Source organism: Astatotilapia calliptera, chromosome 18, assembly GCF_900246225.1.
Source record: "Astatotilapia calliptera chromosome 18, fAstCal1.2, whole genome shotgun sequence".
Taxonomy (NCBI): Eukaryota; Metazoa; Chordata; class Actinopteri; order Cichliformes; family Cichlidae; genus Astatotilapia; species Astatotilapia calliptera.
The window spans coordinates 7,819,613-7,832,265 of record NC_039319.1 but is presented as its reverse complement, the minus strand read 5'-3'; the positions used below and the strand labels follow the sequence as shown (position 1 = coordinate 7,832,265).

At 40.3% G+C, this 12,653-nt stretch overlaps 1 protein-coding gene across 2 annotated transcripts in view; it reads left to right on the top strand.

Moving 5' to 3' along the window:
• The window catches only part of LOC113011241 (zinc finger E-box-binding homeobox 1-like), a 76,930-nt gene that overhangs the window by 53,060 nt on the left and 11,217 nt on the right, over positions 1-12,653 (top strand). For both annotated transcript variants that reach the window (XM_026150686.1, XM_026150687.1), the window contains exon 3: positions 12,195-12,347. In XM_026150686.1, coding sequence (XP_026006471.1) covers positions 12,195-12,347 — 153 coding nt within the window. The remainder of the gene's footprint in view (positions 1-12,194; positions 12,348-12,653) is intronic.

The following is a 12,653-nucleotide window of genomic DNA, read 5'->3' as shown; positions in this document are numbered from 1 at the left end:
TTTCAGGAGATACTGTATATTAGCGCAGGTGGGGAGATTACCCACCCAACTGTTAGCAAGTAAATCCAAATCAGAGCAGCAGTAGCGTTATGTTCACTGACTTTGTTATGGATCATTGTGGAGAAGAACTGTACTAACTTAAGCACATACGTAGTGCTTTTATTGAATTAAGTGATCTGAAGGGGGCACACACATGAACACAGGAACCAAGCAACCTGCATGCGGTGCTGGTGGGTGTAAAATCTGGAGGCATGAGTCAGCTGAACACGATCACAGCTCAGTGTGGTGTGCCTTTTTCAGATCAGAAGAGAAGTAAAGAGTAGTAAAGAGTAACCAGAAACCAAGAATTTATAGCAGCGAGAGAGAGGATGCAAATGAGGAAAGAGATATATAAATAAGGAGGGGAAGTAAGCTCGTCTGAGGAATAGACATGTTTCTGTAACGCCCTCATTAATCCTTAATCTAGCCGGCAGTCTTGCAGTGGTTTCTCTCTATAATCTCCAGTTCTCACATCCAGCAAACTTTAATAAATCCCATCTACTCCCTAACTGGCAAAGATTCCTTTTAATAATACAATGCTCTGCCTAAGGGCGGTTCTTTACATGCAGTTTATGCTGCATCTTCTGTGCTTGAACATTTTTGTCAGTGCCAGTAATACTTAAAGCAACATCTTATTCCTACATTTTTCTGTAACCTTACCTTACCTTCTGTAAGATTGACCCTTTGCGTTTTAACATTTTCACTTATTAACTTGTTACGTATAATACAGATAAGTGGTAACCATTTCCATATGCTGCTTTACACACGGCATGCCGCATAGTGTAAACACAGTAGATGCTCACATGTGATTTCAGCTGAGATTAAAGTGACGGCTGGTGAAGTGAGACTCAGAGGGAAACTCTAACCCAGTCGGAGATTTTCAGAATGTTTTGCTATGCTGATAAATGGTGTTGATTGCAAGTAGATCAATTGTAAATGGTAAATGGTAAATGGCCTGCATTTGTATAGCGCTTTACTCAGTCCATAAGGACCCCAAAGCGCTTTACACTACATTCAGTCATCCACCCATTCACACACACATTCACACACTGGCAATGGCAAGCTACATTGTAGCCACAGCTGCCCTGGGGCGCACTGACAGAGGCGAGGCGCCACCAGGCCCTCTGACCACCACCAGTAGGCAAACATGGGGTAGTCTCTTGCCCAGGGATATTTGGCATGCAGCCAACCAATGTGGTAATAATATTAGGGATGAGTTTTCAGATGTTTAATCAGTCATTTCTTGAAGAAAGTCTGCTGTATTTCAAGCTTTGCACATCAACTTGTTCTTTGCTTTAGCATCTAAAATGTGGAAAATACCTAAAAAAAAAAAAAAAACCCTACGAGGGTTTTTAGGTCTACCGGCCAATCTAGTGAGTTGTGAGAATTTCAGGTTAACTGTCCAAAATAATCTAGGGAGCTTGGAAAGAAAAGCGACTGGACTGGAGTGTGATGTGTGTTTGTATGGATCTTAATGTAATTAACTAACAGAAGTTCAAAGCAACAAGCAACTATATAAAATATAAACTTTACCGCTCTGTGCATTCAATCACAAGATTACAATTTCCTGCAGCATTATTCTCTTGTGTTGTTTGGAACTGTGTTGGGTTTTTCTGTTTCTGTTTTTTATTTTCTTTATAGATCTGATAATGTCTCTGATTGGAGTTGGTGGCGCTCGGGGATATTTTTTTGCAGAAGGATCATATGACCTGTGAAATGCCCCGTTTTATGTGAGCACGCACAGAGCCTGAGGCAGAAAGTCCGGTTTAGAAAAGGACGTTAATAACCACCACCGTCATACCCATTATCTCCAACTGGGGTTTCAAGTTTTTTAATCCAGCAAAGGGAAAGAAAACCTGGTTGTGTTGAGCTTTGTTCATAGAATACCCCTCAGAACAGCAACTGAGCTCTAAAAAAGTGTTTTATGGAGCACAGGCACACCGGGACCAAGTGTTGCTGATTGTTACAAGCCACACATCGTCTCCAATTCCTACAAGAATAGCATCAGCACAAACAAGGAGCTGTACTGGCACATTTTCAACCATTTTCTAGTAGTACTAACAAAGAAGATCCTTACTTACTAACCTTTGTGCCATCTCATTTTGACAGATGCAAAATAAATTCTGTCAGTGTGTATTTAATGCTTTTTTTTTTAGCTTAAGTGATCAAATCTTGAAATCTGAGCAGATTCATGCATTTTTTGCTTGAAAACAGACTGTGTCCTTGGACTGCACCTTGAAATCAGAATAGAATAGAATTCAACTTTATTGTCATTGCACATGCACAGGTACAGGGCAACGAAATGCAGTTTGCATCCATCCAGAAGTGCTTTAGTGATATAGATATATTACAATATATATTAGCAATAGTATAGATATGTAAGTATATTACAGAAATGGTATATTACAAAAATCAAATAGAAATGGTGCAAATATGCACCTGTAACTGCATGCAGAGACCTTAAATGTTACACCTTGCAGTTTTGTAATTAGCCTTGGAGAGATACATTGAATTTTACCTTTACGGACATAGGTGGATTTTTATGGTACCATTGTTTCTGACGGTATACAACCCACATGTACAAGCTAACCAATCAGCATGAGAGCCTGTGTTGCAGATCTGCATGCGTTTTTCCTTCCTTTTTAAATCACAGAGCCTGTGTCCACTAGGTATCCATCACACAATCTGATCTGTTCCAATATTGAGGTTGTACTCCCAAGATTTTATTAGCACCATCTTGCAGTGTGACATGTAGAAAGACAGCCATATTGCTGATAGAGCCCAGTTGTATAAGACTGTTTGTCTGTACATCTCATCTCTCTCTTTGATCGGATTAGTTCATCCTCCTCCAAGCCTCAGGGAACGCCCGTTCGCCCGCCACAGCCAGATGTTCTGCTCTTTCTGTCTCGCACTTGTAGGTCAGCCTGTATGACACCACATCCTAAAGGCTAATCTAACTATGACACACACACACATCCACCAACACATCCACTCTCTCCTCCCTCTGAATCGAATTTCTCCCTCTCTATTCTTCTTTGATAAAACACAGAGACAAGCTTCATCATCATTCCTTGTCATCTTTCTCCTCTGACTGGTGTCTGACTGCTTATCTGTTCTCCAAACAATAAGTGCTCACTGACAGGTGACATGCCAGAAACATCTTGAATTTCTTTCTGGTGACAAAATGTACATTAAAATGTAAAAAAGAGCATTTTTTTTAATATCCTCTCTTGTCATCACTGTGTGTCTATAAATTAGATAAACACTAGACGTAGTGTAAGTGAAAGCCCCACCCACTGGAGGGGAAAAGAGTTGTTAACAGATATGCTGCAGAGTGCTAAAATACTAATAACATGTTTCAAGGTGGCTCAAAATATTAGTGATGTTCACATATTAGGCTACGTTCACACTGCAGGCGAAAGCGCATCAAATCCAACTTTTTTGACCCTATGCGACCCATACCCGATCATGGTATGACAGTTTGAACAGTACAAATCCGATATTTTCAAATATCACTTTGGTATGTGGTACTGAATCTGATACATATCTGATGTTTCAGAAAATGACTGCTGTTTGAATGGTCATGTCGCATTAAATCCGTCTTTTACGTCACTGACAGACTGCAATTATCAGCGCCGGAGAAGACATCGCGAACGCTTCCTGGTCATCCAGTGAAACTGTTGGGAAGACAACGTTGGAGAAACGTGAACATTTTATTTGTACTGTATAATCGGCAGATTCTGACAGAAATTTCCAACTATCCTTTGAAGCACCGCTCTTCTCTAAAACAGCAATAAGGATCATTATTAGGCCATTTGTAAATAACAAAATAACTTTATAACTTAAAGCAAAATTGGGAAACGTAAAGTCCGAAACAAGTCTTTATATTAAGGCCATCAGTCAAACAATACTGTTTGTTCTGGGTCGAAACAGAGCGCGTCATGTGTGACGTCTTCTTTTGCGCATGCGGGCCGCTTTGAGGGGTCACACAAGAGCGCGTTTGCTGTCACATTTTATTTGTAGTGTGAACAAGCAGACAAAAAAATCGGATTTGAGCATTAAGACCTGCAGTGTGAACGTAGCCTTAGATTTGTCAGTGACAACATTTAGCTTAAGCTAAATAGACAGTCAGGATCTCAGTGTTCTTCCTGCTGATGTGTCACACCTTTCAGTCAGGACTGCTGGAGTAAAGGAAGAAGAATTTTATTTCTTAATTATATTTTAAAGTATGAATCTGTTCCTTCCACATGCATACGAGGACAGCATGAGGCAAGGAGAGATCAGCAAGACCCGCACAGTACAGAGGATATGACACTAGTGACAACAGACATTAACCATGTCAGATACAGCATAAAAAGAAGAGTTGCGATGGTGGTGGGTTGCTAAGTGGCTTGCAGATGCATAGCAAATGTGTGCAGGCAACAACGCCACGTTCCTCATGTCAGACTTTAACAGGCTCTGTCTGTAGGCTCTTGCAGTTGACCCTTTGCTGAATTAATATTCATTAGGAAAGACCAAATTATATAATCACGTAATTCTAATTTTAATATTGTGCTCATTTACATAAATGAATAATTGATTGAATATTATAAAATCAGCTTATCGCTTCAGTTCTACAGTGCTATTTCTATAATTCAAACAACATAAAAACAAGAGATTTGGTTTATATATTAGTGAAATAACAGCTTAATGAGTTCCCTCATTAACACTGCTGACATGGTGTGTGACTGTGTGGAGTTGAGTCAGCTGAACTGCTTGTTGTTTCCCTTTGCAGACAGGGTTTTTGTGCGCTGCACGTCCGCTGGGAACCGCGGAACAGGTTTAGTCATATCATGATGATTCACATCTGATGCAGTCAACAGTTTTGGACCTAAAGTTGCTCATCCATCAACTTCCTGCCGTCCTTCTTCCTACTCCGAAGTTCTGAAGTTTTACCAGCTGCAGGAAGCGCAGACAGAAATAGACTTTCTAGAGACTTTGTGTTTATTTTATTTTTTTAATTGGTTTCCACTCCACGTTCAGGCAGCATGGTAAAGCTCTTTAAAACTCTTTAAACCTCCAGATACCCCGAAGTAAGTACGTTTGCAGGATCAGCGCTTACCCGTGCTCGCACACTTTCAAAAACACACCTCAGGATCCAAACAAAACAGCAAAAGTGTCACAAGCTTTAACGAGCAGAAGCAGAACCAACTCTGCATTCAACAGCCGAAGTTGATTGGCTTGTGTTTACGCCGATTCTCAATGCCCTTTTAATCCTTGATTCCTCTCAAACAGCTCAGCCTACGCAAGCATCTGCCTTCATCTCGACAGCAGTTAGTTACAGCCAAGCAGGAAATACTAAAACCATGGAGACGGCGAGAATGTGACACTCAGAGATATTGCTCTCAAGGCTTGTTTCATTGTTCCTGAATAAAGCCTTACATGGTGTGAGCAGTGCTCATGAGTGCTGCTCACACCATGCTTTATTTCTCTCCCTCTTTCTCTCAGCTCTATCCTTTCTCCTCTGTACTCACTACTTTTCTGCAGTCACTGATCCCTTCTCATTTCTTTGTATTTTTCTGCCAGGCTTTCGTCTTGCTTTCTCTTGCTTTTGTTTCCCTTCTTTTTCGGCTGAGTATCCAACTACAGATATTGTAGGAAAGCCTCCCCACAGTGTTTGAAGTGATAGGTGGTGCTCTGACTTTGGATATTATTAATTATCCATGGAGGTTTTCCTACGCTTGTTGTTGTTCAGTAAACCTCAACTTTTTGGGACAAGCTAAAACTTCTAAGCCTTATTCTCACAATAAACTAGCACGTCAGGTGAAATAATACATTCACTTATTAGCCTGACATCAGAATAGTACATATGATTGTACACCCAGACTACATAGCAAAGTTTAGTAGGTTTGGACTGTTCTTATACAGCAGTTTTCCACTCAAATACTACTACAAGTCACGTTTATACAGGGCTGAATATTCACTGTCTATCTAACTGTCACACATATACTCAGACAGCCCACTCTACCTCCTGACCTGCAGCATGTATATTTATTTAAACAGGTCTGCATCAAATATTCACAGTAGTGCAGGGTTTGATTGGTATTTTAGAGGGCTTTACAGAGAATAATGATGGAAATACATGTGATACTGTTAGCACTGGGCCTAACTTTAAAATTTCCAGGCATACACATTTGTGTTTCTTTCTTTTTTTTAATTTTTTTTTTTTCATGATCACCAGCTTTGACTGTGAGCACAGAAGCAGCACGCACCTTTGTATTCAAAGCTTCTGTTTGAAAAGGGCAGCCAATCAGAGTGATTTCATTTATTTATTAATTTCTGCTAATAAAAAGGTGTGTTTTGTTAGCTAAAACGACTTTTTTAAAATACCTAGATTTGTACACTTTTCTTAATAAAATCGAACTTTTTTCATAGCTTTAGATAAACACTTTGATTAAAGATTGCAATGTGAGAAAAATATGCAGTGCTGAGCAGAGAGAGACTTCATTTATTGACTGAATGTTCTGTTTTTTTCACCTTTGACCGGTCCTGTCAGGTGCCTTTTTGTTGTAATAAGGTAGGATGGTGAACTTGTATATGTAGTTATGCACTAATTCTCTTGACTTCACAGTAAGAAGAGTTTTTAAATAGAATAAATGTGCCATTAACAATTACATTTTACATCTTAAAAATGCTCAGTTTGCAAAACCTTGACAGTTTAAACAAGGAAAGCATCAGCAGAGGTGGTGATAGTAGTAGTAGTAGTAGTAGTATGTTCTTTGGGGTCTTGATATAAATGTATAATATAACGAATTGAATTGACTCGTGCTTTCACGGCAGTACTTGTTATTTTTCAACTGCACCTGCGATAGAAAGCAGCCTGTTCACTCCTTTAGAAAAACATTAACAAACCAGGAAGGAGTTACATATTTAGTGTGTGCAGAGGAGCTCTGACGGTGTTGGAGGGAAGTCATGGAAAAGTCATGAAATGTTGCAGCGCTGTAAGGCCACGGTGGGAACCCTTCAAAGGCTTAGCGTGATATTTTTGGATAGTCTGACTTTGAGTCCTTTCTTTCCTCCCCGTCTGAGGCGAAAGGAGAAAGAACGGAGAGCAGCTGGTGTTGAATTGGTCCTCTGGTGAGAGATTAGTGTGCGCTACTCCCCCTGCAGTCTAGGCCGCACTGCAGCTCCAATCCATCCTGCCTTATAAATTCACCACGGACTCACAGTGACAGGTTCTGGCAAGGTATACGAGTGCTGTGTGCAGAGAGTGCATGTGCCTGTGAATAACTCGGCTGGTGTAAGTATGCAACTGTATGTGTGTGTTTGCGTGTGTGCGAACCACATGATTTCCTGTTTTCATTCCATTCTGATATTCCACATGTGTGTGTTGCAGGGTCCTGGTTGTCATTACAGCATGTATGTTTTTTGTGAGGCATTAAGAGTAATTGTAGAGTGTGGTGGGAAAATATGCAGAGAGGTGTATCAAGTGAGGGGGGGATTGGAACGAAGGGGTGATGGAGGGAAATAAAGTAAGTGAAGGAGGGAGGGAGATGAAGTTAGATTAAAGAAATTGTGGGGAGGGGAGAGGTTGAGGAAACAAGCAGTTGGTAACGTGGTTGAAGAGAAGGAAGAGGAAGAGACAAAGACAGAAAGGGAGAGGAGGAAGCTAATTTAAAAAGAAAACATGACAGCAATGCAGCCAAGTGTAGTGAGCTGAAAATAGAACATGTTTGTTTCTTCTTTTTTGAATGGCAAACGAACAAAGAATAATATTGCAGCTTAAACCTTTTTAATCCGTAAACATGTGTCTGTTAATCAAGTAGTCGTTTAACAGAAAGTGACATCCTTTCTCAATTAAATCTTTAAGACCTGCAACTTTCTGCAGCTTAGGGACAGTTGGTAATAATCTTATTGTGGCTGTAAAGTTCTCTAAATAATGACTCAGTAAATAAGTAGTCTCAGCTTGCTAAACCTGCCATTTTCCAAACTGTTGTTCGCTTACTCTTTAGCGGGGTCTTTATTTTTGGTAACCTCTGCAAAACGGTTTCAGCCAGAGCCAAATGAAAATACCCAACACTGCACTGCATTTTGTTAACTACCGCCACGAATAGGGGTTCAGCATAGAGCGATATATTTGTTCATCAAATGATCGGAAATAAGATTCTGCCACATATGTTATCAGACTTGTTGCCTTTGCGGTAGGTGGACACATGCTTACATGCATAAGAACGATGCACAAGTCGTTTATGGAAGCTGTGACACTTTTGACTGTTTAATAGTTGAACAATTAGAAAACTGAATTGCATCTGATGAATACGACACATTAATCCGGCAGGAACTCGTCAGCTGTTGCAGTCAACCTTGACACAGTATTATAGTAAAAGCCCCCAAAATCATCATGGAAATGGCTTAATGGAGCTGCATTGTGTAACTAGAAGTATTTATGTTTAAAATCAGAGTCAGAGTCGACCTGTGTCCTTGATTTTACTGACACAAAGGTCTGCAGTCAGTCAAGGTCAGCATTTTCACATTCATCCCTGCACTTTCCTAAATGGAGACTGTTTTCAAAGAGCTCGGCTTTCAAATGCCAGGGGGCCAAAATGTGTTTTTAGCTTGCTTAGTGAGGGCATATTCTAGAATGGATTTAAGAGACTCCTCTGCTCTGCTCTTCTTGAAGTCTTTTTCATGTTTTCCTTTTAGTTGAGGTTTCTTTTTTTTCGAGGAGTGAAGTTTTTCCCTTTTTTCATTGAAGAGTTTAAAGACAGACGATGCTGAATGCTGTACATGTTAGTGAGCTACATAAATAAACTGAAGGAAGGACTAAGATAAGGAGAAAATGACGATATAAGAGGCTATAAGAGAAAGGAATGAGCAAAGAGAGGTGGGGAAGGAAGCTTGAAGGGTAGATGAGCGAGTCTCAGAGGGGGAAAAGAGATTTGGAAAGCTTTTGGATGAGATCATGGGAAGTAAAGATCTGTGTGTTTAATATGAGGCTTAACAGGGCTCGGCCTGGGCCCGCCTATTCTTTATAAAGGCGTACACACACACACACACAGTTCAGCATAGACCCCTCCTTTCTTTTTCTTTTTATGACTGGTTCTGTGATTGCAGATCCTGCTGACTACACACACACGCAGCTGCACCTGTCCCTGACACGGCTCAGCAGGAAGAGGCGTGGCCTTTCCTGCTGATTCTGCCTGCATTTAAAATACTTGAGCACCATGACAACACTGGTCACAGTTTCACCTCACTGCTTTCTCTTATCAGTGTTTTTATACTCAGAAAGTGAAGTAAGCGCTCTGCCTAAGTTCCTCTTCTACACTTGTTATGATATTTGCACTTAGCACAGCATCCGATCTGATCAAGGGAAGAGCGGCAAGAGTCTTTGTCTCAGAGGGATGAAATCCTGCTTAGAGCAATATGCACACAAAAAATGCTGTAACTGCAAAAAATCAAGAATAAAACCCTGACTGAGCTCTAAAATAAAGAAAATCACTGTATACTGTACAGTATATACTATGCATCCATTTATCAGTGCACTGCTCAAAGGAATATTCAGCCACACACATTCATGCATTTGTATCTTGCCTAAAGTTATTCTACATGCTGACTGTAGAAGTCAGGAATCAAACAACTGGCTATTTAAATGAGTAGATAATCTGCTTATTATGCATGCCTTAACATTAGACTCACTTTCACCACTCTACCAGTTTTACAGAGGAGTTTAGTGTACTTGAACAAGTAAATCAGATGGGGCTGGGGGTTAGTGGAAAAATAAATCATGCCATCAGCATTATCTCAGATTGGTGTTGAGACTTCAATTACTTAACGGGGACCTTGTGTTATAAACAGGCGGTGCAGTGTTACTCTGTTTCTTCTGCAGTCTGAAGTGTTATCTGCATGGCTGTCTAGTTTAACTGTATGCTGTGAATGATCGTGGATGGAAAAAATAAGACGAGTGTTGGAAAATGCGTCACAGTCTTCGCATATTTAAGAAAAAAAGGCAAAAAAAATAGGAATGAGGAAGCCTTTGATCCTAAACTCATTTCTTCAATTAAGTGGCTTGGCCTTCTTTGCCATTTCTTTGATGGTGCTCTGCAAACATTTGAAGTAACAGGTAACAGCAAATTATTACTTGCATTCAGGTCACCATCTTTTCAAAATGCATTTGATATAAAATTGCACGCAGTGCTTTTTTGAAGCACTTGTAGATGCCAAGTTTGCCTGAGCATATTCATTGCTATCTGTTTTGTTCCATGTCGGCTACTTAAGGTTAATTTGAATAGAGGAGTGTGTTTGGTTTAATGAGAGGGAGTGTTTGGGTAGAGGACAGACTGTCAGTGTGGTGCCACTGTTACGTCCCTGACTCATTTCCCTCTGAAGTGCCACGTTTGAATCACGCCCAGGGCTGTAATTATTCTTTGTAAGGCTCATTATGGTTGCAGGGAAACATACTGTCTGTGTCTGTGCAGCAAACCAGCTGTTCCAAGTGAACTCAAACATCGCTAACAGTTCAGCTGGCTGTAGCTATAGATGATTAAAGATGTATGAATATTAGCAGGTATGTAGGAAGCAAGGGTTTCTGTTTTTAATATTGTCCTAAGTAACATGACAGTACAGCATCACAGTACGGTTTGGTCTGTCTAATATTTGGCTCCAAATTAATTTTTAAAAGTTCAGTATAATAAGGTTTGATTTTATTTCATCTTAGCGAACAGTATGTGCTGGGACTTTGTAGTAGAGTGTTAATTCTAATTACTTCAAATGTGTTTAGTTTATTTTTCCAATATTTAAATATGATAACATTTACAGAGGTTCATGCTGTATGTTTGGTCAGCATTACAGTCGCGTGGCTCAGTTTTTCACTGGTCTGCATACTCACGTCAGAGCTTTCTAATTATGTCCTTACTGCTTCTATATTAATTAGGAGGGTAAGAAGCTATCAAGTGCTTCTAATCAAATGCTCTTGATTAACGGATCATCAGCAAGTGTGACCACTTTGGATACAAGCAGATGTTTTAGCAGTTTGCTGGTCTGAAGCAAATTCATGCCAATGTCAAGATGCAAATAAACAGCAAAAAGCCCAAGAGCTATGTGGCAGACATTGACATCAACCATGCTAACTGAGGTCTGCAAAGTTCTTGACTGTACGGTTAGAGAAACATGAATGTGTATGCTTTTTTGGAGGTTTGCCAAGAGAAAGCCATCCCCTTCTCGTTTACGTTTGCAAAGTTGCATGTGAACAGACCACTCCTGGAACAGTGTCCTTTGGATATACAAGCCCAAGATGGAGATATTTGGCCTGAATGTACAGTGCCACATTGATGAAAGTCAAACACAGCATATCAGCACAAACATCTCATACCAACTGTCAAACACAGTGGTGATCATTTAGGGTGGTTTTACAGCCACGGGACTTCAGCCCCAGCAGTCATTGAGTCAACTCTGTGTACCAAAGAATTCTAGAGCCAAATGTGAGCTCTGTCCAGCAGCTAAAGCTTGGATGAAACTGGGTCATGCAACAGGATGGTCTTATGTACACTACATCGTAATGGCTGAAAAAGAAAAGAATCAAGGGACTCAAAACTCAACCTGAATGATGTAGCAGGAACTTATGAGACCTGTGCATAAACAAATGCCCACAAACCTCAATGAACTGAAGGAATGTTGTAAAAAAGAGTGGGCCCAAATTCCTCCACAATGACGAGAGAGACTGATAAAGTCATACAATAAATGATCCCTTCAAGTTACTGCTGCTAAAACAAGCTGCTCCATAGTTTTCCACAGCATTGTAGCTACAACTTCCCAAATTCAGAATCTTCTGATTTTAGGGATCTCTGAACATTGTTAGCAGAACTAGTCCAGGTTTCTTTAAGAATAATGTTCGGCAGCTATGCCATTTTTAAATTGCCCAACAAATGTTTTTTGAGAATACAAAGTGCACAACGATAGCTCAAGTGATGAGCCCGTTATCAAATCATTTACAAGTTATATGGCGCCCTCTAGTGGTGGTACTTCAAGCATTAGCTCATAGAAGGGATTCCTCACAGAGTCGTTTAAAATGATTTAAACACAAAGTCATTCAGTCTGTCTGTATCTGTAGTGCTGTCCGTGGTGGATAATTGGGTTCTTTGTATACAGCAACACTAACCTTTGTGCATTTGTGTTTTTAGTGAAGGAGGAGTGTGCATCAGAGGAAGAAGAGGAGGTGGAGAAGGATGCTCTAGTGGAGGAGATTCTCCAGCAGGGAGACACAGCCATCATCTATCCTGAAGCCCCCGAGGACGAGCAGAGTCCGACAGAGACGGGAGGAGCCGATGAAAACGGTAACACGCCAACATCACATATTATACTGAATGTCATGATGCAGATGTTCAGGTATTACTATTGCTGTGTCAAAATTTCAAATTCTTTGATGTCAAGCACTACAAATTTCCAACTTCTTCCTGCTCAGCATTCTGGAGTTCATAGCATGCTATACTCAGCTTAGTACTCACTTCAGAAGTGAGCAGTAAATAAGTGGGATTGTGAATTGTTTGAAAAGCTGACAGGTAAACTAGTTGTTGGGGTGGATAACAAACGGCTGCATTTTCAGAGCTTTTATTTCAAACACTGAAGATCTCAGAACACAT